This window comes from Geotrypetes seraphini, chromosome 14 (genome assembly GCF_902459505.1).
Source record: "Geotrypetes seraphini chromosome 14, aGeoSer1.1, whole genome shotgun sequence".
Taxonomy (NCBI): Eukaryota; Metazoa; Chordata; class Amphibia; order Gymnophiona; family Dermophiidae; genus Geotrypetes; species Geotrypetes seraphini.
This window is the reverse complement of record NC_047097.1, coordinates 8328281-8354721: the sequence shown is the minus strand read 5'-3', so window position 1 is coordinate 8354721 and position 26441 is coordinate 8328281. Positions and strand designations below refer to the sequence as shown.

Genomic DNA, 26441 nt, shown 5'->3' with positions numbered 1-26441 from the left:
ATCCCGTGCCTACCTTTCCCGAAGGCGCGATTCTATAAATGGTGCCGTTGCGTGATTGACAGGCCATCGGCAAACGCTGACCACGGTGCCATGTATCAGATTGGAGCTTCGGGCCGAGGGGAAGAGAACAATAATTAAAGCAGGTAAGGGGGAAATATGAAAACTGAGTTTGGCTAGAGAGGTGGGGGAGGAACCGAATCTGAAGTCATAGGTGAGAGAAAGAAACTGGAGGTAGGTAAGGGCAAGGGAGAAGAAAGCCCTGAATTCCAGTAGTAGAGAAGTTAAAGGATTGTTTCCGAGGGAAGGAGCGGAAAGCACTGGACCGACAGTGCCTAGGGCTCCAAAATCTGTGGGTAGGTGCTCTATGTATTTCACAGTGGATTTTGTGCTGACGTGTCCTGCTATACTTTGTAGGTGCCTGCGCCACTGAGGCAGATGCATTGTTTGGCTCTATTTATTCTGTATACATTGTACAAGTTGTCATGTGTTTGCCTCTGTGTGTGTGTCTGTATCTGTGTGAGCCCATTAGAGGATAGGAGATAACACTCCCTTCATCTGTCATTTTGAGGAGTCGAAAGAGCTTTAATTGACTTTAATAGCCATCAAATGGCATCAACAACTTCTACTAATACACAGATCAATTAGCAAGATGAATTGGCAGGAGGAGTAAAGAGTGAGTCAAGCAAGTGACTGTACCGGGCTGAGAAGCCGTGCAGTGAGAAGGCGAGACAGGGAGAGATACTGAGAGATGTTAGGAGTAAGGGGAAGGGGGTCGTTACACATTGAAAGCAGTTTATGTATATATAGGCACTTATTTTTTTTGTACCTGGGTTAATGGAGGATTACATGCTTTGCTCAGGGTCACAAGGAACAGCACCGGGATTTGACCTCACAACCTCAGGGTGCTAGGCCACTCCTCACCTCTTCAGCCTTACTAGAATAGTGCACAGATTTGGGCAGTGCACTAAGAGCTGTATGGAGATAACACCAGCTGTAAAACTACAGAGAAGATAAAGGGAAAGGATGGATTGGTAGAACAGTCTGGGGCCACACTTAAGGTCAAAATAAGCTACGACTAGACCCTGAGCTTTACAATGAAGCTAGAGCTAAAGGGGGGGGGGGGGGGATGAAAAAGGCAGGAAGGAAAGCCATGAAGCTAAGTCTCTGCCTATCAGACTAGATTTTTCTCCTGGTTGGTTCTGGAGACAACTGTGCTCATTCTCAGGACCCTTGTTCTATACTACTAAGTTGGGAATTACCAATGCAAGGCATCAAAAATGTACCGAGGGATACTGTAGTTTAGGGCTGTCCAAGTCCGGTCCTCTAGATCTACTGCCAGGCCAGGTTTTCAGGATATCCACAAAGAACATGCATGAGAGAGTTTTGCATACCAAGAAGGCATTGCAGGCAAATCTCTCTCATGCTTATTCATTGTGGATATCCTGAAAACCTGGCCTGCCAGTAGATCTCGAGGACCAGACTTGAGCTGTAGTTCAACTCATATAGCGTGAACAACAAAGAGGAGAGACTATTTTATTGACTTCAAGGAACCCAGTGCTAATTTTCTGGTCATAGGAAGAAAGAATTTATATTTAACATTGTTGTTCTTGCATGTGACAAGCAATTGCAGAGCAAAGGTAGCACCAGGCAAGAACTGATCCGCTCAACATAACTAGGGCTACCAGATTTCCGCTTTAAAACAAAAAAGATGACACCTGGCACCACCTCATTACTCCCCAGCACTCCACCCCCACCCCTACCCCCCATGAATTGCATGTCTCCTTCCTAGAGCTGGGGGCTGTGTCTGTATCCTTTATGCATGCACAGACATCGACGTGATATCATGCATGAGTGTGACATCATCATGTTGATGTCCATGCATGCGCAGAGGACATCCAGACATGGTCTCGAGCTCTGGGCCTTCCAAAACCTGAACAAACTGCTAGGTTTTGAAAATCCCTCTAGGCACCCAGACAGTCTTCTAAAAAGAGGACATGTCCTGTTTCTAATGTACCCGGGTAGGCCCAGACCCAGGTAGGCCCAGACTTAGCCACTATAGCTAGAGCAGGGCTGCCCAAGTCCTGTCCTCAAGATCTACTGGCAGGCCAGGTTTTCAGGATATCCACAATGAAAATGCATGCGAGAGATTTGCATACCAAGAAGGCAGTGCAGGCAAATCTCTCTCATGCATATTCATTGTGGGTATCCTGAAAACTTGGCCTGCCAGTAGATCTCGAGGGCCGGAGTTGGGCAGCCCTGAGCTAGGGTTACCATATGGCTCCAGGAAATGGGGGACGGATTGAGACATCTGGGTTTTACTTCCATTGGAAGTAAAACCTGGATGTCTCAATCCATCCTCCTTTTTCTGTAGCCATATGGTAACACTACCTAAGTGTATGCTGTTTAAATTAATTGTATGTTGTTCTTTTCTTTTGTTATGTTTTTCTGCTGAAATCAAAGTACTGGCTTTGGGTACAGAGAATGGGGCAGGGATACTATTGTTTTCCACCTGTGATGCTGAAAATCTGGCTCCCCTTTGGTTCCTATGACACTCTCAGCAAGGCCGCACCACATGAGAAAGATTCCTTTGTGTTGCACAGTATGTGTTCCCCTCACGGGCGCCAGTTGCTTTTTTTGCACTCACTCATACACTATAATATGCTCTTGTAATGCTTGGCTCCTGCTGCAGAAAAGAAAACTTCCAGACAGTCCTGTCTTCTGCCCAAAATGCTCAATGCCTCTGTGACAAGAAATAGTGGTCCCTTTAGTCACTGAGGAGCAGGCAAGCTCCGAAGTGGGCAACTGTCCTGTCTCTGCTCTGCCATAACTGGGAATTTCTTCTCAGCTCCAACTAGGCGTGCAGGCAAGCGATAGTTTAACTCTTAGAAAGGTAATTCTGTAAAGGAGTGTATATTTGGCGTCCGTTCTATACGGAAAAATAGGTGCTTGTATCCAAGTTCATTTCAAGTTTCAAGTTTATTTAAAAATTTGATTTAATCGCAAAATCTTAATCCAATGCGATTTGCAAATAACGATAAAATCAGGGTAAAAAGAAAAACACATTGATCGAACCAAACAATAATACGGCTTTTGACCAACACAATACATCAGGGAGAAAAAAAAAATTAAATACAGTTTATAAATAAAATAAAAAGGGCATGGATAACATAGTAACATAGTAGATGACGGCAGATAAAGACCCGAATGGTCCATCCAGTCTGCCCAACCTGATTCAATTTAAATTTTTTTATTTTTTCTTCTTAGCTTTACCCAGTACTGTGCTTGGGTTCCAACTGCCGAAATCTCTGTTAAGACTTACTCCAGCCCATCTACACTCTCCCAGCCATGGAAGCCCTCCCCAGCCCATCCTCCACCAAACGGCCATACACAGATACAGACCGTGCAAGTCTGCCCAGTAACTGGCCTAGTTCAAGAAAACAATAAAGGGTAAAGAAACAATAGTATGGGAAAAGGTCCGGTCTGAGAGGTGATAAGCTCTGTATTACTGTGCCCATCCCAGAGCCTTCCGAGTCCTACAAGTGGTAGGCTTTCTATCATTGTGCCCATCCACAGAGCCCTCATTGAGGTGATGGGCTCTGTATCACTGTGTTCATCCCCTGAGTAGAGAATGACACGGTGGCGGTTTACCTGCGGCCACCGCATTTTAGCCGCGGGTCACCCGCCGAAAACGGGGAAGAAAACTAGCAGTCGCTGCGGCGACGGGGACAAGGCCATTCACCGCCCGCGGGGCGGTGAATGGTCTTGTCCCCCGCAGTGAGGCATGAAGGATCGCGCGGTCCCCGCAGCTCACACCCGCCCGCCCAATCGATTCCAGTGTCCAGCCAGCTCTCTCCCCTCTCCTCACCCCAGTCCGCAGATCCTCCTCCTCGGCGACCCGCACGCTACCAGAGAGCCGCGCACACCCGCCGCTGCTCAGCCTCGATCTTCTGCTCTGACGCAACCGGAAACAGGAAGTTGCAGCAGAGCAGAAGATCGAACACTGAGCAGCCGCACGTGTGCGGCTCCCTGGGAAAGCGCGCAGGTTGGCGAAAAAGAAAACCCACAAACCAAGGTGAGGAGAAGGGAGAGAGCCGGCCAAACACCAGGATCGACCGGGCAGGCAGGTAGTGGCCGCGGGGACCGTGCGATCGCTAGTGTTCCCGGCTCAAATTGGAAGGAGGGAGTGAAAGGAAAAAGGCTTATATGGATGCAGCGGGGACGGTGACGGGGCGGTGAATGGGATGGCAGTGGCGGTGACGGGGCGGTGAAAGGGATGGCGGTGACGGTGACGGGGCGGTGAAGGGATCGGCGGTGACGGGGCGGTACAGAGGATGGTGGGCCGGTGACGGGGCGGTGACGGGGACAGATTTTTTCCCCGTGTCATTCTCTACCCCTGAGCTCTCCGAGTACTAGAGGTGATGAACTCTGTATCCCTGTGCCCCCACCCCCACCCCCTCACACCATAGTATAGCTGGCTAGCAGTTGAGGAGCATACTGAAAATTTACTGCTAAACTGACGTGATTAGAAGATGTATTGCTTGCTTTGGAAGTGCTTGATAGTGACAGTTCTATAATGGCCTAAGAGCATAGCTAGGCAGCTATAGAATATTAGCACACAAGAGGAGTAACCTAATAGTTACTGCAGTGGGCTGACAACTTGGGAAACTGGGCAAGTCAATTAACCTTCCATTGTCCCAGGTACAGAACTTAGATTGTGAGCCCAGTAGGGACAGAAAAGAAAAAGGACTTGCGTATAATATATGTAAAGATTTCCCACTTAATCACAGCTCTAATGAAGATAATTATTAAAATAAAAGTAAAGTGCTCAGACCCTACAACCAAACTGTTTAGTGATGTCACTAAACTATGGCTGCCTCTGGGAACATCACGGCCTTTACTGTCCCATTCCTCCCCGCTTTTACCACAGTGTTATTCAAATCAAATCAAAACAAAAAGTAATAGTAGTAACTGAAACAAACTTATCTTGTGTGTTAAGCGGAAGGCTTGTTTTTTGTGCACTTGGCAGCCATAGACTAAAAATCGTGTAAGTGCTAGTGCTCCTAAGTGAATGCAACTAAAAGCCATACAGTAAAATGGCCCCCCGACTCGAGTTTCGCACTCTTCCTCAGGAGGGGTCACTGCTCTCGGCGTTTTCTGACTCTGGAGGCAGCACCTTCAAAAAAAATATAAAAAGGATGGAGTGGGCCCAGAGGAAGGCTACTAAAGTGGTCTTCATGATAAGGCATATGGGGACAGATTTAAAGATCTCAATCTGTATACTTTGGAGGAAAGGCGGGAGAGGGGAGATATGATAGAGACATTTAAATACCTACGTAATATAAATGTGCATGAATCGAGTCTCATTTGAAAGGAAACTCTGCAATGAGAAGGCATAGGATGAAGTTAAGAGGTGATAGGCTCAGGAGTAATCTGAGGAAATACTTTTTTACAGAAAGGGTGGTAGATGCGTGGAACAGTCTCCCGGAAGAGGTGGTGGAAACATTGACTGTGTCTGAATTCAAGAGGGCCTGGGATAGGCATGTGTCTCTCAGAGAGAGTGGTTACTGCAGATGGACAGACTAGATGGGCCATTTGGCCTTTATCTGCCGTCAAGTTTCTATGTTTCTAAGATCTGAGAATGAGCTCATCTCTACCACAGTGACAGTAGAAGTTAGAAGGATTCTGCCCTTCTCTGTCGCATTCCTAACTCCATGAGCCAGCAATGGCCAATAAGCACCGCTGGCAGAATCATCCTTTATAAATTAAACAATGATGACGTTCCATAGATGTTCCCTATACATGTTGAGACCTGCCTATAAAGTTGTGAGTCACAGATGGGTATACTAAGGTGAGGGACAGCGAGCTCATTACTTTTAATTGCTTCATTAGATTAACATCTGTCACTTACCAAGCTGAGAACTGATTAGGATACTTCTAATCATTTCACTTTTAATGTCCACATATTGCAAACTGAAATTAAAGCAGTGAAATATATCTGGGATTAAGAACACTTTAGAGCATTGCTCTAATCCTGGCAACACTCGCACTTCTTAACCCTTTTACGACTCTCCCCTTTTTCCAAAGGAAATTTGCAACATAAAACGTGTTTGCTTGGAAGTAGAGAAAAATGCGACCTGCTGAGCGAAAAGGTACCAAAAGTAAAATTTCAAATAACAGATATCAAAGGGCCCATAATTAGGGTTTCCATATGGCTCCAGAAAAAAAGGATGTTCAAGTGCCGATAGTCAAAACCATCTTTCTGTATGTCCAGCAAGGTCTTCCAGCCTCTGTACGTTCAGCGCATGAGATGGGCATGGTGAAGCCGTGTTATGGGCGGGCTTTGGGCGGTCTCAAGGATGGGTTAGACATGGACGTCTTGCAGCGATAATCAAACATTTTCCATGGCATCCCGGATGGAACTTATATATTTGGAAGTAGACCTGTTTTAGAAGGGTCTAAGTGCCACAAAGGTGCCCAAACTAACCAGAAGACCACTGCATGCATCAAGGTAAGACAACCCCACACTCCCCCAGTGCTCACAGACCCCCCCCTCACACCCACAAAGATCAAAATACAAATGTACATACTTGTCTCTAGAACATCTGATATAAGAAAGCCTAGTAAAGCTGCACACAGGTATCTTAAGTAGCCTCTGTGGGTGGGTAAGTGTACCATAGAGAGGAGTAGCAAGTCCCATAAGCCACTTAGGTTGGAAAATGTGAGCCCACCAAAAAACCCCAAAACTCTATTCTACTGCCATATAAGTGTCACCTGCAGCCATAAGGGATATTGGGGTTATAGACAGGTGGGTATAGTGCAGTGGTCTCAAACTCGCGGCCCACCAGGTACTATTTTGAGACCCTCAATATGTTTATCATAATCACAAAAGTAAAATATAACAGTTTTTTGATTATATGTCTCTTTAGCTATAAATTACAATATTATTATTAAGACTTAGCCAAAAGGAAAGATTTATAAACTATAAAAAGTTTTACCTCATGCAAAATTGTCATTTCTTTAATATGACATTAACTATTTTTTCTGAGGCCCTCCAAGTACCTACAAATCTAAAATGTGGCTCTGCAAAGGGTTTGAGTTTGAGACCACTGGTATAGTGGATTTTAGGGGGATCACCATAACCTATACAGCAGGGGTGTCCAATGTCGGTCCTCGAGGGCCGCAATCCAGTCGGGTTTTCAGGATTTCCCCAATGAATATGTATGAGACCTATTAGCATACAATGAAAGCAGTGCATGCAAATAGATCTCATGCATATTCATTGGGGAAATCCTGAAAACCCGACTGGATTGCGGCCCTCGAGGACCGACATTGGACACCCCTGCTATACGGGAATTCTGGAGAGATGATTATTTGACCCCCATTTAAATGAAGTTCACAGCAGTGCCCTCTAAGGTGCCCCACTGCTTGCTGCCATGTCTGGGTGGCCAGTCCATTATAGGACTGTTTTCTTACTCTTTGTGACTCTGTGCAGCGGTGCATGCATCTGGTAGTGCTATAGAAATAATTAATAGTAGTAATAGTAGTAGGACTGGCCCCTCCCAAGTCCAAATGGTCTTGCTCTGGGCACTTGGATGAAATTTTGGTTGACAATGTCTGGGTGTCCCAATGGCCTGGACGTCCATATAGAGGATTTTGTTTTAATTTAATTTGTTGGCCCGACATCGCTGGATCCAGGAGCGGACAGGGAGGCTTGCCGGCGTGGGAGCACACTCTGCCCCTACCCCCACCTGACAGGACTACGCTGAGCCAATAAAAGGCTCAGTGCCTAACAGCACGCTGCCGTTCGGTGCACTGTCGGAGCACGCCTTTGCGAAGCGACCAAGAAGCGACCCACCCCACAACACTACCAAAAGTAAAACCAACTGAAAAACAGCAGCCAAACCACTAAAGACCCTTCCACCAACTATCAACTACCACCAACCATTAAAATAAAAAATGAAGCTAACCTCATGAGCCCAGCTCTTCCTACTGTTAATCCTCTTAACCAGCTGGAAGACAGCAGCAAATAACCTCCTCCCAACACCCGCTACAGATATAAATAAATCTTTCTTCCAAAATAAGAGAACGTCAAGGGACAGAAATTCAAACCTACAATCTAACACTCTACACTCCATTACCACAGCATGGGGAAGAAGACCAACACACACTAAGACTAAACCACACTGGCACCCCAAATCACTTATATATCCAAATCAACTCACAACTATCACACAGAGATAACCACACTCAAATGCGCCTACTTAAATATCAGAGCGCTAGGTCCAAAAACAGAGCTTATGAAAACCTGGACTGTCTTTTCCTCACAGAAACCTGGCTAACCTCTGACACAGACCCCAGAATAACTGAAGTCTGCCCACAAGGATACAAAATTACGGTGGTCTGCAGAGAAAAAAAAAAAAGGCGGAGGCCTAGCAATCTTAATCAAACAAGACCTAACCCTTAATATAATTGAAAAAACATCTAACCCATACATGGACCTATTAGCTTGCCAACTCTCAAGCACCACACTAAAAGACACACTAAACTGCATGCTCTGCTACATAGCGCCGGGAAACTGGTCTCGAACAAGAACCGAAGTGGAAGACTTCATATACCAAAACTAATAGCAACCTACAACCTACTCCTAGGAGACCTAAATGTACACCTAGAAGATCAATCATCCAAACAAGTAGACAACTTTCATTTCTCAAAGCCTTATCCTTCCAAATGCTTAATCCACAAACAACTCATGAAAAAGGCCACCAACTTGATATCGCAGCCTTCATGACCCACCAACCATCTGTAACAGAAATTCATACATCTAACGGAACATGGTCCAGATCCATCTGGTCAGACCACTACACCTACACTTTCAACATCAACTGGACCAAAAACAAAAAAACTATAACAAAGCTCAATAAAGTAACATACACCTCACGCAAACACATCAAACCCTCCATATTCTGGTCTAAAATAGATGAAACTATTCTAGAAAACAACCCCGAGGACTTCATCTTACAATGGAAAAGATTATGCTCCAATACCCTTGATGATCTAGCTCCACTGCAAACCAAAACCAGAACCAGCAGGAGATCAGATAAATGGTTCAACTCCGAACTGCTACAACTCAAAAGACAATGTAGACAACTAGAAAGAAAATGGAGAAAATTGAACTCAGATCATACAAAATCTGCCTGGAAAAAAATCAACAAACAATACAAATCACAATTAAAGGACAAGAGAAAAGCACACTACATCAATCTAATAGGCACTGAAACCCAAAACACCAAAAAACTATTCCAAATTCTAAAAACACTAACTGACACCAAGCCCTACCTGACCACTAACAATACTACTCCTCCCTCAGCCACTCTATTAGCAGAACACTTCCAAAATAAAATTATTAATGCAAGAGCTACTCTCAATGACACCTCTACCCATCCTAATGAATTCTCAATTCTCCCCACAGATAGAGATTCTACTTAAAAATAAACTGAATCTAGGCGTAAATGTTGGGCATATAATTCTGGTATTTTTTAATACAGCACCAAAATATTTGGAATGCCCAGGCCCTGATCCACCCATGCCCCTCCCATTGTAACACCTCTTTTGGGATTGCGCACGAGATACTTTGTGTCACAGTGTTATAGAACAGCACATAGACCAGTGTCTTGCAAACTTCTGGAAGCCACAGCACACTAAACCCTATGCCACGGCTGAAGGGCATCCAGAAATGCACGGATGGCAATGCAATGACGTCATGTGCATTTGTAATTTCATCACGTCAATGTCTGTGCATGCGATAAGGTCCTCCAGGCGGGACCCTGAGCAGCCAATGGGGGATGGGGGGTCTGCAAGAGGTGAGGCGTATAGAGGACGAAAGGCGCCAGCGAAGAGGAGAGGTGCCGGCGCTGGCTGACTGCCTAAATGTGCATGTCCTGTAGGTAGTCAGCCCATTTCAGCACCTCTCTTCCTCGCCAGCATCTCATGGCACACCTGGAATCTCACCACAGCACATTAGTGTGCCCCGGTACACAGTTTGCAACACATTGACATAAGCCAGGGGTAGGCAATTCCGGTCCTCAAGAGCTGGAGCCAGGTCAGGTTTTCAGGATCTCCACCATGAATACGTATGAGATGGATTTGCATGCACTGCATCCTTGAGATGCAAATCTATCTCGGGCATATTTATTGTGGATATCCTGAAAACCTGACCTGGCTCCGGCTCTCGAGGATCGGAATTGCCTACCCCTGACGCACACAAATCTGAATTAGTGCCAATTAACATCAATAATTGGTTGTTACACCTGCTTCTAGGCTCCGCACCCAAATTTGGGTGCCAAATTTTGGGTGACCTATATAGAATCCAGGAGAAACCGTAGAAGTCAGTGCAGCACTGGCCTTAGCTCCCAAAACAATGGAGTTGCAGAATCTAATCCAGTGTTTCTCAACTCAATCCTGCAGTACCCCCTTGCCAGTCTGTTTTTCAAGATATCCACAATAAATATGCATAAACTTGATTTGCATACACTACTTCCAGCATATGCAAATTTCTTTCATGCGTATTTATTGTAGATATCCTGAAAACCTAACTAGCAAGGGGGTACTCCAGGACCGAGTTGAGAAACACTGATAGCTAATCTATCTTTTGCCATTACATGCTCTTGTGGGAAAAGCGGGCTCCATTCCCTTCCGAGGAAGCGCAGAGAAGTGTTTCTACTCTTGAGCAGGTCCTAGAGCATCCTTGCACCGTCAGGCTCCTCCAAATGGCTTTTCATTTCTGTAGCCCGTACTTTATAGAAGCAAAAATCAATGTGGCATGTGCTTACTCACATGGGCCATTTTGAGTGACCTATAAATTCAACAGCTCTGTAGGCTATAAAGTTTTATGGCTTTTATAATGCTAAAATATTGTGCCACATTGAACTATTTGAGAAGGTTATTTCTAAGTGCATTCAAATACACTGCCACTTTTTCAATACCAATCTGTAACCTCTCTGTAAATGAGAAACATAGACACATGACAGCAGATAAAGGCCAAATGGCCCATCCAATCTGCCCATCTGCAGCATCCCCTATCTCCTCATCTCCCTAAGAGATCCCATGTGCCTGTCCCACGCTTTCTTCAATTCAGACACAGTCCTCGTCTTTGGACACAAACAGTACTATATAGAAAAATACAAATATTGCAGCAAAGTTGTTACTATTTGTGTGTCTATCTGTAGCTGCACTATGACCCTTATTCCAGCTTATCCTAGGGCTGGACTACTACTATGCAGAATAGGCGTCTGCCTAGAGCAGCATCAGGAGAGGGGCAGGCAGTCGCACTGTACCCACACAGCTGGCAAAAGACGGTGAACCTAGTTTTTAAAGACATTGTCAGCAGCAGGCCTTTGAGAATCCACAAACAGGCATGCTTGCTCAAGGCCTATCTCGTAAAGAGGAGTCGGGGTGCAGCAGACCTCAGACGCATGTGCATGCTCTTGGACTCTCAAAGATCTGCCACTTGCTGTGTCTTTAAAAGCTGCCTTCATTCCATTGACTAGGCAGCGCCGATAAAGCACACAGCAGTCTGCAATGACCACTGTATTAATATTAAGGGGGGGGGGCAGATTACCATTAGAGAATTCTGTTTCTCGAGGATCCTACAGTATATACAAGGCTGCAACTGGACACTGAGAGCAGGAAAGGTTTCTTAATACACTGGAAAACTGCCCACTTCCTAATGTTAACTTTCTTAGCTGAAATCCATGCCATTACCAATATGTTCTATAATTGACATCTCCATAATTCACCATCCAATTTGTCTTGTTAATTTGGTCTGATGGTTTCCTGCAGCTCCCTTGGGCATCCAGCTCAATCCAAATAGGCTACATGAGGTTTTCATCTTTTATGATCTCACTTTTCCTATCTGTCCCAGCCTACTCAACAGCCCTTCATTAGGGCCGCAGACCACAGCTCCCTTCTGGACTCACTATGCTTTGCAAACGTCCAAAGGCTCGTAACCAAGTGTTGCGAAGTCTGAGACTCTCTCCCCTGTGACTGTTGCCTGCGCAGTATTCCCGACCCTGGCCAGACTAAGGAGAAAAAGCTAGACCCGGGAATGAAACCCAGCTATCTTGAACAGCTAGGCTGATCCTTCACGGTTATTGTGTGTCTGAAAAAATTAATATCGGGACATGTTATTTGAAATGATGTATAAAATGCTTAGATACACTGAGCAATGTGAAAGGCAGTTCTATAAGTGAGCACCTACCTTTCCGCACCTCTTGCATATGGGAGTGAGCAGAATACTGTCACCTATGTGTATAAGTGTTATTTACCAACAAAAGTGTCAGCAGAGCCTAAGCATTGTTCTGTAATGGCGCATGTAAGTGGCACAGGGCTAAATTCAATAAATGGTTCTTAACAATAGGTGTTGGAGTGATTCAAGCTAAGCTAGTATTCTGCAAAGAGTGCTTGCATGGAGCGTCCTTTATAAAATACTAGCTTATGTAATAAATCCCCCCCACACATACCCTTTTACAAAACCGTAGCACAGTGTCTTGCAAACTTTACAAGCCGCGGTACACTAAACCGGCAGCCGCGGCTCAAGGGCACCCGGAAGTGCGTGGATGTTTACCGGGATGACATCATGCACGTGCATGATGTCATCACGTCGATGTCCGCGCATCTGCGGAGGCCCTCCAGATGGGACCCCGAACCACCAATGGGGGGGTGCTTAAAAAGAGGAGGCACGGAGAGGAAGAGAAATACCAGGAAGGAGGAGAGGCGCCGCCGGCGGCTGACTGCCTGCAGTGTGGGGGTTTTTTTTTAGCGCCGGCCACGGCACATAGCAATTGCATGAGCATCGGAGCTGTTAACACCGTGCCCAGCGCTAAAATTGCTAACACAGTTATTCAGGTACTCATAACCCATAGAACTCCAATTAGTATGTAAGTTTCCCATTTAGATTTTTGTATAGTATTTAGACTCATTGTATGGTATTGTACTTAGACTTATTGTATTGTATTGTATTTAGACTCATTGTAATGTATTGTAAGTAGACTTATTGTATTATATTAAGACCTTTTGTTATTCGCTGAATGTTCAGCCTTCTTACAATGTAAACCGCCTAGAAGTCGCCTGACTATGGCGGTATAGAAAAATAAAGTTATTATTATTATTATTATTATGTAAAAGGGTGTGTGTGTGGGGGGGGGGGAATGTGTCATTTATAGTACGCAAACTCTCAAGGCTCCAAGTGGATTGCAGTCAGTTGTGAGACAATCGTAAAGAAAAGAAAAATAAAATACAATAAATACTTTTTAAGCAAATATGGGGTCCTTTTATTAAGGTGTGTTAGCCGATTTAGTGTTTGCTAAACACTAACGTGTCCATTATATTCTAGCGTGTCTTAGTGAAAGGACCCCTATGTTTTTAACTGCCATTGAAAAGAACCGATACATCTTGGTTCCTTTGATAAGAAGCACCAAGCATACATAGCCTAATAACTAACCCAACTATTCAGAATTTTTATATAATGAATATCTAATGGAGAAGGAAAGTAAATTAATCGTGTGTCAATAGCTCATGTAGACCATGATTTATTGGGAAAGGAAAACAAATATACTAAATACCTGAGGCTTGTTCCTTCAAAGATCTTATATATTAAACATGCTAAATTTTAAAAAAAGGCCCCGGTGTGCTCCGATAACCAATGTAAACAAATCAAAAGTGGAGTCACGTTATCGAACGTCAAATAAAAGATTATTTTAGTTTCTTTATTTTGAAGACGCTGTAATTTGGAGTAGAGCGTAACTGAAATGGTGGAGTGTAGACTATCACAATAGTCTAGATGAGATCCATTGAAAGCCTGGACCAGCAGTAGAAAGTGTGTGTGGGGGGGGGGGAGGGGGGAGTCTGAAAACAGAGAATGAATGGAACGGAGTTGAGGCAGTTTCAGAAACACTGTACTAACAAAACAATTTACCTGTGGTTCAAAGGATAATGTATTATCCGAGAGGACTCACAAAACTTTAGAGAAGTTTCTATTTTGAGTGACAGAATTGTTTTTTTTTAAAAAAAACAAAATAATAATTTATATTCCACATATCCTACAGTTCTATACGGATTACAAATTATTCAGGTACTCTAGCATTTTTCCCTAACTGTCCTTGTGGGCTCCCACTCTATCTAATGCACCTGTGGTAATGGGGATTAAGGGACTTGCCCAGGGTCACAAGGAGCAGTGCAGGATTTGAACCCACAACCTCAGGGTGCCAAGGCTGTAGTTCTAGCCAGTGCACCACACACAACCAGAGTAGCTTCTTTTTATCCTTATTCACGCTGGGTTTTTCTAAACAGCGCTAGAGGTTTTTTTAGCACAGGCTCTGACATTCATAGGAATTCTATGCGCATCGGAGAATTTATCTCGCTGGCCTGCACTAAATTCTAGCGCCATTTACTAAAAGGAGACCTAAGTTTGAAACTACACATCTTACTGTGTGTTTCATTTAGGTAATGATGTCATTTACCCTTAATATAGTCACATTTAGATTATCTTCTACACAGGCACAAGAATCAATATATCATTCACATGCAAATAAAATTTGACCCGATATTCACCTCATATTCTTTCAACTACTAAAGATTACGTCATCTGTACTCCTCTGCGTCAAGTCTGGAAGTAGAACTGCCAATGTCATGGTTTTAATCCAAAAATGTACTCCACTTTTACCTGTTTGGCATAATGGAGCTTTCCTCCCGGGATATGATACTTCCCTATTTTATCAACTGGGAATGCAAAGGCATCATTTACCTGTCCCATGTCCTAATGGATGAAGGAAAGATTAAACCATTTCAGATATTATGGATGGAATTTTGTCTTGCTCTAAAGGATTCCTTTGCCTATTTGCAATTACAGCATTATATATCGTAGCTGAAGCCCAGCTGATTGACCTCTGATGTTCAAGAGCTTTTTTGTACACAGCATACACATCGGGCTCTCAGTTGAAAGCTCCGTTACATTTTCATCACATGCATCTGAAGGAACCTGTTCCATCGATTGATTATGCCAAGCATTACCTGATGGAATAATGGAAACTGCCATTCAAAATCCTAGATCTCTCTGATTCAATATGACACTTTGGGAGATGCGGTATAAGGTCATTATACACTTACATGTTTCTCTGCATAAAGTATTTCTGTTCCATATTGCCCTGTCTTTGGCATGTTCCAAATGTGGATATCCTAGAGCTACTATTTTCAGCACTGCACTTCGCGCAAGCAATTGGACTTCTGGATTCTGATTTTTTTTTTTTAAGGATTTTGCATATACTTTTTCCACATATGTGAAAGACAATCTTTTACATTTTGGATCCCTGAGGAAGGCATGTTTAGCTGAAACACGGCCCATGTTGGGTCCTTTTAAAAGACACGTGTGGATTGTTTTTTTTACTACTGTTTTATTGCTGTGATTGCTTTTATCATGATAATTTTGAATAAATTATCTCCAAGGTCCGAGGACATTGTATTTCCATAATCCTGTTTGTCTAGAGCTACTCTGGGATATATGTACTGGATGTGCCTATGGATTGTGGCATTTTGGCAGTGCATTTTGGATTTTATTTCTAACATCAGGAAAACTCCAATATGATTGGGTAGCCAACCAACCATGGATATCTTAACTAATACACAAATTAGCCTGCACCTTGATGATCTCACAATGAGGTCAGCATTGTGCAGCTGCACACCTCCATTTGCAATGAAGTAGAAGCCATGCTAAGGTCTGTATCTGTTTTTTTTCTGTTTTTAAGCTTTTGCAAATGAAGTTATGTATGCAATCTATATTTTTTTTCATGTGCTTTCTTTGCTTTCAAGAATGAGCTGATTGGAGCACTGTTTAGTTAGAAAAAAAAGGATAGCTTTTTAGCAAACCTAAAGCTATGTTTTTCATGTGCTGTGCTTCAGTTAATGGATGTTTTCCTCTAATCAGCAAATAGCATTGCTGTTTGTCCACAAAAATAGAAGGTTTTGCAAGCAATATATCTGTTTTGATGTACCCTGTTTATGTGGTGCCTTATTAAATGTATTTTGACCTTAATAAAGCAAAAATAAATCCCAGAGAGCTATTAAGCAGATCACATTAAGGATGTCCAAAGAGTGCCTAAGTTCCCTCCATAGAACTCATATCTATTTGAAGCCCAAACTAAGCTCAAAAGTAGACCTGGTTTTCATTCACCTACAATATAGGCATGATATGGACACCCTAGGTCACTTAGCGTTATGTAAATAAATCAAAGAATGCCCATATTGAATCATCACCCAAACCACGCCCATGCCTATCGAGTTAGGCGCAAGTTATATACATGGGAGTCCATGTATATAACTCATTAGGTGAGATTTAGGCGCCCTTTATAGAATCAGGGCCTATGTGTGCAAATAAAACATAGTACACGATACTAGTATTATATGTGTATATAGGTAGGATGATTAATTATGGTATAAATGTGTCTGTATTGAAAACCATCTCAGAAAAGTCTAACTCTGTATTGTAACACCTTTCACAGAAGCTCATGTAAACTGCTCTGAATTGTCTCCCCAGCCATTAGTAGTGGTATAGAAGCTTTCAATAAACAATAAAGGGTTGTGGGTTTTTTTAAATGCCAGTGATTACTCTGAACTGCCCACCATCATTTGGAGGGCAGTGGGGTTCTAAAGCTTTTTCCTCCTCACTTTCATCATTGGTGGCTGTATTCATACAATGGGGAATACCAGTTTTGCTTGATTCTAAGTAGTGTTGTTGATGAGAAGATTTTTGATATATGGCATATTTCCGAATATACATGTCCGGAAATGCAGAGGCATACAGTAGGATACGGCAGAAGGGGAAGCCCTTGAAAAATCTGCTTTTGTTCTAAACTAAACTAAACTAAACCTTAGGTTTGTATACCGTGCCATCTCTGCAAGCGTAGAGCTCGGCACGGTTTACAGAATTAGGATAGAAAGGAACTAAGAGGGTAGAGAGGGGCCAGGGTATCAGAGAGCGGGAGGTGTTAGATTTTTGAAAAGAGCCAAGTTTTCAGGTGTTTGCGGAAGAGTTGGAGGGAGTTTGAATTTCTGAGCGGGGATGTGAGGTTGTTCCAGAGTTCTGTGATTCTAAAGGGGAGAGATGTTCCTAGTTTTCCTGCTCGGGATACACTCCCCCTGGCTTTAAAGATAAGTTTAACTGTATAAAAATCTTTAAGCATTGGTGGTAGACCCACTTTTTCTATTAAACAGAAAAATGCATTCATCCCCATGGTCTATTATGGACTGCCCAAAAGGGGCACCTTTTAGGCACTTTGATTCCATGCAGTGAAAGCGTATTGTAGTGGCATTTGGGGGGCCAGATTCTGTTCTGGAATATTAGTGTAACCTAGCATCAGCACATCTTACATTTACATGCCCACATTTAAACCAGTCAGCTATAAATCAGGTAACTGTACAATAGGTACAAAAGGCAGGAGAGGCAGGAAAGGGCAGCTGGAGCGCTGGCGAGTGAAGAAAATCACTTGCGGTATGCTCCGACCACCTCTTTCTGCTACTAAAGTAAGGCTACAACCAATCGGGAACTGCTTTGACACGCTGCTCCCGATTGGTTGGCGTAGCCCAACTTTAGTACAAGAAGAGGCAGTCGGAGAATACCGCAAATTAGTGAGTCCGCGAACCGCAAATTTGTTGGGAAAACACTGTAATCTTTCAACTGCACATGTAAGTGGCCGCACCATCCCTGCCCCTCCTTTAGCGCCCCCATGTGAATGCATCCTTATAGTTGTGTGCTATGCCACTTGCATACGCCCTTATACAATAACACCGGGGGGAGGGGCAGTATTAATGTGGACTAGTGTTATGACAGCGTGAAATCAATTGTGATTGCTGCGTGAAATATTTAACTTGAGGCTTTTTCTCCATCCTTTATATTAAGTGTAGATCTTTAAAGTACATACCCACCACTGATGAGTAACATTTCAGAAATATTGTGGATTTATATTGTTATTAAGTATAAATATATATCACATTTTAATAAACAGACCCCTTCGACTATAAGCCCTCTAGGGATAAGGAAATACTTAGGGCTCCTTTTACGAAGGCACTTTAGGGCCTTAACGCACAGAATAGTGCCCCCGCGCGCTAGCCGCTACCGCCTCCTTTTGAGCAGGGGGTAGATTTTTGGCTAGCGCGCACTAATCCGGTGCGTGCGCTAAGACGGTTAGCGCACCTTCGTAAAAGGAGCCCTTAGTATAGCTGAATGTAACTCACCTTGAGCTACTACTGAAAATATGTGAGCTAAATATAAAAAAATTAATTTCAGGCCTTACTACAGTATTTCAGCATTACGTAACTCATTTGCTTTATGTTCTGATATGATTTTTTAAAGAATGCGTTAACTAGAAAAGTATCCACCGATGAAAACAAAAACTGTGGATACAGATGTTCTGGAGATAATTTATTAAACACTGACATATAAAACCATGAAAATTCAATTAAAAAAGTACTTTTTTTTTTGCTACTTCAGCTTGTCTGCGGTGTTCTTTGCTCACACGTTTAAAGACAATAGACTGTTTTCAGTCCAATTCTTTATATGTGAGTTTGTAAACCATTGGACCTCTGAAGAAGGCGTGTTCGCCGAAACACGGACCGTGTAGGGTCCGGTTGGATTTTTATCACAGTATTTTTTGTCATTGTACTTTTTAAATTGAATTTTCATGGTTTTATATGTCAGTGTTTAATAAATTATCTCCAGAACATCTGTATCCACAGTTTTTGTTTTCGTTTTCATCGGTGGATTGTTTTCACTATGGATCATCGGGTCTCCCCATTTTTCTTTGTTGTGCTTAACTAGAAAAGTATCCATGCTGGTGTTATCGCAGACAAGGCCTGGACGTTTGCGAATGGCTGTGATGTCAAAAAAGACAGCAGACTGTGGTCAGATGAATGACCCAGACGAAGTCAGATAGATGACCCAGAGCTGATTCCCAGCACATACATCTGCTCCTCAGCTCTGCTGGAGGTGGGAATGGGAGAGCAGCAGTTATTGGTAGTAGTATGAGCCCCCAGGGATGGTGGAGTTGTAGCTCAACCATTAACAGGCTTTGTCCTGTTCTCCTGGTGACCGATGCAGTGATTGGGTTGTAAAGAAAAGAGAGACGGGCTAAAAAAGGGAAGTGGCGAGACCTCCAAATGGCAGTCCCAATGGCTCTGACATTGTGACATTGCCCACTTGCTCCTCAATGGTAATTAGTTACTGAGTGGTGGACAGAACACTGACGGAATAATCATTACAGGTAACCTGTTGTCCCAGATAAGAGTATTCTGTGTCCAAACAGACACAAGCGTGGCTATGATTCTGAATTAGAGAAGAAAATTAAGAAAAAAATATATATATGGACTGCCATCTTTGAATAACCATCCCTTATAGTCAAACTCTAATCATATTATTTTCCTCTTTGTTTTTTATTTTCCAGATGAATCGCCCAATCCAGGTGAAACCTGCAGACAGTGAGGGACGAGGAGGTTTGTTCCTTTCTTTACTTTAATTGGCTCCGCCCCCTCCATTTTAGACTGCAATAGAACCTCTTTCCACTCCCAGCCCCTAGTTTTGTTTCTCATGTGCAGTAGGCGACAGCCCTTCCTTCCGCTCCCTCTTTATTGATCTGTACCTAGGATGCAATGGCACTTCCTCCCTTTCTGGGATTGCAGTACTGTCCTTTCCGCCTCATTTCTGTCCTGCTGATACAGAGAGTGCTATACCCTTACCCAGCCCTGCGGAGAGTCTTGTTATGAGTATTTATGAGAACATTATGTAGCTGAGCTACCCTGAGTGAATAAATGACTCGGAGCACTAAGTGATACATAAAGACAAGGACATAAGCGCAACTTTATTAATTTATCTTGGTATTTATTTGATGTCACTCTTCAGGACATCTTGCAAACCTCTGGTCCTCACAGGAGGTAGACAACAGTACTTAGGCAATTGTAATGTTAAGCAGGAGTGTTCGTGTTAATTACCTGAAGATGAGGGGGTGCAGAAATGGGTTTTAGATCTGAGGAGTAGTGGTGGACAGCTGATTCCAGAGAGGAACTGGAAGAATAGAAAAGATACAGAAATGAGATGGCGGCGGGTGGGGTGGGGTGGGGGACCTATTTAATTTAGAGTAGAACAGGGAATAGCTGATTGCAGGAGCAGAGATTGTAGGCAAGAGAGTAGTGAGAAATGGTACAGGACAGGTAGAGCAGAGCCAAATTATGAATATGTTGAAAGCAGATGTATTTCAGCGAGACAGTGAGCTATGACTGGAAATCAGTGGAGAGATGGAAGAAGCAGATATGCATGTGAATGATACAGCAGCTGTCAAAAGCAATCAGACGGCTGAGCTCTTTGGGGGTTTGTATAGGTCGAAGGCCAAAGTAGGGGAGACTTGCAATGATCAAGACATAAGGTGAAGCATGCCCAAAGGAGAGACCAGCAAGCAGTGGCGTACCTGGGGGGGGGGGGGGGCGGGCCGCCCCGGGTACCAGCCCTGAGGGGGTGTTCCCGGCCTTGCCGCTCAGTCCCCCCCCCACGCCCGAAGGACCGCTCGCCCCACTGACCTTCCAGCACACCTATGAAGCAGCCCGCAGCAGGATCGCGACGTCAGCAATCCCTCAGCTGCTTGGGCGCTGCTTCCTCTGACGTCAGAGGAGGGGGCGGGACCCGCGACGCAGGAAGCAGCTCCTAAGTAGCGCAAATATAGCTGACGTCGCGATCCTGCTGCGGCTGCTTCATAGGTAGTGCGGGGAGGCCAGGGGGGCGAATGGTCCTTCGGGGTGGGTCGGGGATCTGACCCAGTTCTAATACCTCTCCGTCTCCGTGCCGACCGACCCCCTCAAGGACCGACCCTTGGAAACATGTTTTCAGGCTTGGAATCCAGTTAAAAGGCAATAGACGCTCTGTCTATACCTGGGACCAAACTGAAAGAAATTTGTCCAGCCCTGGCAAGTTCAAACCCAACTCAAACCAAATTCTGCACTCCTGGGGAAGGGGGAGGTTTTGCTTCTGAGAAAGTGCTCCTTAGTACATCAGAATCTCTGTCTGCTTCTTGGCACCAGCACTGGAGAAATAATGAGACGCCCTACTTTCTTTCTGCATGTGAAGCCATCTGGAGGGGGGGGGGGTGTTTGTGAGTACCAGAAGGCACTGCGAGGAAGGAACGGGGTATATTAGTAGATCTGTGTGTGATGGAGGGCACTAGGGCCAGCAGGAGTGAGGTACATAGTTAGAGCTGTAGAGGGGGGGGGGGGAGAAGGAGGGTGTCCCTATTGCAAGGGAGGAGTGAGGTTTTCCCTCGCCTTTTCTTCAGTCCTAAAGTTCACATTTTCTGGCTTTGGCTGCCTTCAGCAGTCATGCGACCGGGTAACAAAGCCCCCCTGACCCTGCACGCTGTCTGATTCGGCTGCTGTTGAACAGTTTGCGTGCCGGAACCCTTCTCAGGCTGAGTGGAATTTGGGTTATGAGCTGCAGGGAGTGGTTGTGAATTTCTCCGTGAGAACCTTGTGCATCCTCCTCCAGCTTGAGTCCGCACTAGACGCCCGCACTAGACGTCCCCACGTAGACGTCCGCACTAGACGCCCGCACTAGACGTCCCCACTAGACGCCCGCACTAGACGTCCCCACTAGACGTCCGCAATAGACGTCCCCACTAGACGTCCGCAATAGACGTCCCCACTAGACGTCCGCAATAGACGTCCCCACTAGACGCCCGCACTAGACGCCCGCACTAGACGTCCCCACTAGACGTCCCCACTAGACGTCCGCACTAGACGTCCCCACTAGACGTCCGCAATAGACGTCCGCACTAGACGTCCGCAATAGACGTCCGCACTAGACGTCCCCACTAGACGCCCGCACTAGACGTCCCCACTAGACGTCCGCAATAGACGTCCCCACTAGACGTCCGCAATAGACGTCCCCACTAGACGCCCGCACTAGACGCCCGCACTAGACGTCCCCACTAGACGTCCCCACTAGACGTCCGCACTAGACGTCCCCACTAGACGTCCGCAATAGACGTCCCCACTAGACGTCCGCAATAGACGTCCGCACTAGACGTCCCCACTAGACGTCCGCAATAGACGTCCGCAATAGACGTCCCCACTAGACGTCCGCAATAGACGTCCGCACTAGACGTCCCCACTAGACGTCCGCAATAGACGTCCGCAATAGACGTCCCCACTAGACGTCCGCACTAGACGTCCGCACTAGACGTCCCCACGTAGACGTCCCCACTAGACGTCCCCACTAGACGTCCCCACTAGACGTCCGCACTAGACGTCCCCACGTAGACGCCCGCACTAGACGTCTAGTGCGGACGTCTACGTGGGGACGTCTAGTGCGGACGTCTAGTGCGGACGTCTACGTGGGGACGTCTACGTGGGGACGTCTAGTGCGGACGTCTAGTGCGGACGTCTACGTGGGGACGTCTAGTGCGGGCGTCTACGTGCGGACGTCTACGCGTGCGCGTCCTCGTGCGCGCGTCTTACATTCAGCACCAAGTGGCAGAAACCTAAACCCCAAACTCAGATAAATGCATTCCCAGGCCTTGTTCTCCCCTCCTCCAGGTCAGATTGCTGTTGAAAGCTGAGGCAACAGGAAATACGTCAGCCTCGGGGAGGATCGGAACTCAAGCTGGAGGAGGATGCACAAGGTTCTCACGGAGAAATTCACAACCACTCCCTGCAGCTCATAACCCAAATTCCACTCAGCCTGAGAAGGGTTCCGGCACGCAAACTGTTCAACAGCAGCCGAATCAGACAGCGTGCAGGGTCAGGGGGGCTTTGTTACCCAGTCGCATGACTGCTGAAGGCAGCCAAAGCCAGAAAATGTGAACTTTAGGACTGAAGAAAAGGCGAGGGAAAACCTCACTCCTCCCTTGCAATAGGGACACCCTCCTTCTCCCCCCCCCCCCCCCTCTACAGCTCTAACTATGTACCTCACTCCTGCTGGCCCTAGTGCCCTCCATCGCACACAGATCTACTAATATACCCCGTTCCTTCCTCGCAGTGCCTTCTGGTACTCACAAACACACCCCCCCCCCCTCCAGATGGCTTCACATGCAGAAAGAAAGTAGGGCGTCTCATTATTTCTCCAGTGCTGGTGCCAAGAAGCAGACAGAGATTCTGATGTACTAAGGAGCACTTTCTCAGAAGCAAAACCTCCCCCTTCCCCAGGAGTGCAGAATTTGGTTTGAGTTGGGTTTGAACTTGCCAGGGCTGGACAAATTTCTTTCAGTTTGGTCCCAGGTATAGACAGAGCGTCTATTGCCTTTTAACTGGATTCCAAGCCTGAAAACATGTTTCCAAGGGTCGGTCCTTGAGGGGGTCGGTCGGCACGGAGACGGAGAGGTATTAGAACTGGGTCAGATCCCTGAAGAAGCTCATTCTCCTTCTATCAGTTTGGTTCGGTGCAGTGGCGTACCTAGGGGGGTGCGGGGGGGGCGGGCCGCCCGGGTACCAGCCCTGAGGGGGTGTTCCCGGCCTTGCCGCTCAGTCCCCCCCCACGCCCGAAGGACCGCTCGCCCCACTGACCTTCCAGCACACCTATGAAGCAGCCCGCAGCAGGATCGCGACGTCAGCAATCCCTCAGCTGCTTGGGCGCTGCTTCCTGCGCCGCGGTCCCGTCCCTCCTCTGACGTCAGAGGAGGGGGCGGGACCGCGACGCAGGAAGCAGCTCCTAAGTAGCGCAAATATAGCTGACGTCGCGATCCTGCTGCGGCTGCTTCATAGGTAGTGCGGGGAGGCCAGGGGGGCGAATGGTCCTTCGGGGTGGGTCGGGGCATCAGGCCTTCAGGGTGGGGCGGGCGGGCGGGCAGGCAGACTTTCAAGGGGGAGGGGGGTGACAGGCAGGCAGGCAGGCCTTCAAGGGGGGGTGCAGGTCTTCGGGGGGGGGGTGCAGACCTTCAAGGGGGTGCAGGCCTTCAAGGGGGGGACAGGCAGGCAGGCCTTCAAGGGGGGGACAGGCCTACAAGGGGGGGGGACAGGCCTACAAGGGGGTGCAGGCCTACAAGGGGGGGGGACAGGCCTTCAAGGGGGGACAGGCCTTCAGGGGGGGTGCATGCCTTCAGGGGGGGTGCCGACCTTCAAGGGGGTGCAGGCCTTCAAGGGGGTGCAGGCCTTTGGGGGGGTGCCAACCTTCAAGGGGGGGTGCAGGCCTTCAAGGGGGGGGACAGGCCTTCAAGGGGGGACAAGCAGGCAGGCCTTCAAGGGGGGGACAGGCCTACAAGGGGGTGCAGGCCTTTGGGGGGGTGCCAACCTTCAAGGGGGGGGGACAGGCCTTCAAGGGGGGACAAGCAGGCAGGCCTTCAAGGGGGGGGTCAGGCCTTCAAGGGGGGGACAGGCCTACAAGGGGGTGGGACAGGCAGACCTTTAAGGGGGGACAGGCCTACAAGGGGGTGGGACAGGCAGACCTTTAAGGGGGGATAGGCCTTCAAGGGGGGACAAGCAGGCAGGCCTTCAAGGGGGGTCAGGCCTTCAAGGGGGGGGACAGGCCTTCGGGGGTGCAGGCCTTCGGGGTGGGTGCAGGCCTTCGGGGTGGGTGCAGGCATTCGGGGTGGGTGCAGGCCTTCGGGATGGGTGCAGGCCTTCAGGGAGGGACAGACCTTCGGGTGGGGGGTACAATCCTTCGGGGAGGGTGCAGGCCTTCAGGGGTGGGGTTTAGGCCTTCAGAGGGGGACAGACCTTCGGGTGGGAGGTAAAGTCCTTCGGGGGGTGCAGGTCTTCAGGGGTGGGGTGTAGCCCTTCGGAGGGGGGACAGACCTTCGGGGGAGGGGGGTCCTGGTGTAAAAGTACACAGAGGGAGAGAGGGAAGGGGGGGTTCAAAGATACGTGCATATGCCAGACTTTGGGGGTTAGAAATAATGGGTCTAAAAACAGAGGAGTGGGAGAGAGATGGTGCATAATGGGATTTAGGGAGGGAAGGAACAGAAAGGGAGAGAACTTGGAAACAGGGGATGGTGTGGAGGGGGGATAGAGATACTGGATAGGAGGATAGTTGGGAACAGAAAGGGAGAGATGGTGGATCCTGGGGTGGTGGGGAGTTGAGAAAAGGTGAATCTGTGGATGGAGACAAAAAAAAGGAAAGATGCCAGATCTCCGGGAGAGGGAAGGGAAACGGAAGGGGAGAACAGAGATGGCAGACGGATGGTTAGCACGGAGAAAGGAGACCCTGGCAAGCAAGACAACAAGAGCCTGGGACCAACAAGATTTGAATATTGATCAGAGAACAAAAGGTAGAAAAAATAATTTTATTTTCTGTTTTGTGATTACAATATGTTAGATTTGAAAAGTGTACATGAGACAGCTTGAAATGGGAACTTTTCTATTTTTGTGAATGGCAAGGCTGAGTTCAGTTAAAATATATGCTTTATAAGAAAATATAATAATGTGTTTTATAAAGTTTATAAGCATTGCTGGCATACTCGGTGAGGTGTTCCTAGTGTTGGTGGTGGTGGTAGCATGTCAGTGTGTTGAGAGGAAGAGGTAGTCTGGGAAATTCTGCTGAGCAAACTCTGGGCCCATTTCCACCCCCAGTTAGTCCACTCCACTCAACTGGTTCACACACTGAGTGGGTCTTTGGGTGTTATTTCTGGGTAGTTGTTTTAGAATCTCTTCCAGTGGTTTGTCAGTATCTCCTTCTGGTCCAAGGAAGGAAACTTTGTCAACCTTAGCATTGACCTTCAGAATATGTTTGTAACAGCGCTGCTTGTGTGGCATTAGGCTATGTAGTGATCGAAAGAAAAAAACAGACCTTTGCACATTTTTGCACTATATGGTGGGTGTATGAGGAGATTCATTTCCTGCACAGTTAAGTCCATGTGAAGTTACCTTGTGCTGTATTTGACATCTAGCAAGGTCTCTGTTTGGAAGGAAAGATCTAAGCTTAAAAATGAAGTGGCCAGAAGTTATGTTAAAAGTAGATAGCGTAGCTGGTTTTAAGAAAGGTTTGGACAAATTCCTGGAGGAAAAGTCCATTGTCTGTTATTAAGACATGGGGGAAGCGTCTGCTTGCCCTGGATTGGTGCACTCAGTTGTTCCCACTTGGAGAACCTATTGACTTTTACTGCTTTTCTGTGTGGCTTTAACATTTTTGCTATTCAGTATACCTAAACTATTATTCAGTAGAAAAAATTTGTTTGTTCAATCAAATCCTGTGTGGACATTGGACTTCTATGAGTGAATGTTCTGCTTGATTGAACAAACTAAATTTTTTCTACTGAATAATAGTCTAGGTACAATGAAAGTAAATAGCAAAAATGTTTGAGTAGATAATTAAGGAAATCTTTTTCATATTGCTTGCTTATGGACTGGGAAAAAAGACTGTTCAAGCAAATGTCTCCAGAACTGCTTTAATGGAAAAATGTGATTTTTTTTTTTTAAAGTACTTT

General features: G+C 46.1%; 1 protein-coding gene across 3 annotated transcripts in view; it reads left to right on the top strand.

The window, feature by feature from the left end:
* The window catches only part of CELF6 (CUGBP Elav-like family member 6), a 605900-nt gene that overhangs the window by 403378 nt on the left and 176081 nt on the right, over positions 1-26441 (top strand). For all 3 annotated transcript variants that reach the window (XM_033920838.1, XM_033920837.1, XM_033920836.1), the window contains one exon: positions 19488-19536. In XM_033920838.1, the coding sequence (XP_033776729.1) occupies positions 19488-19536 (49 nt within the window). The remainder of the gene's footprint in view (positions 1-19487; positions 19537-26441) is intronic.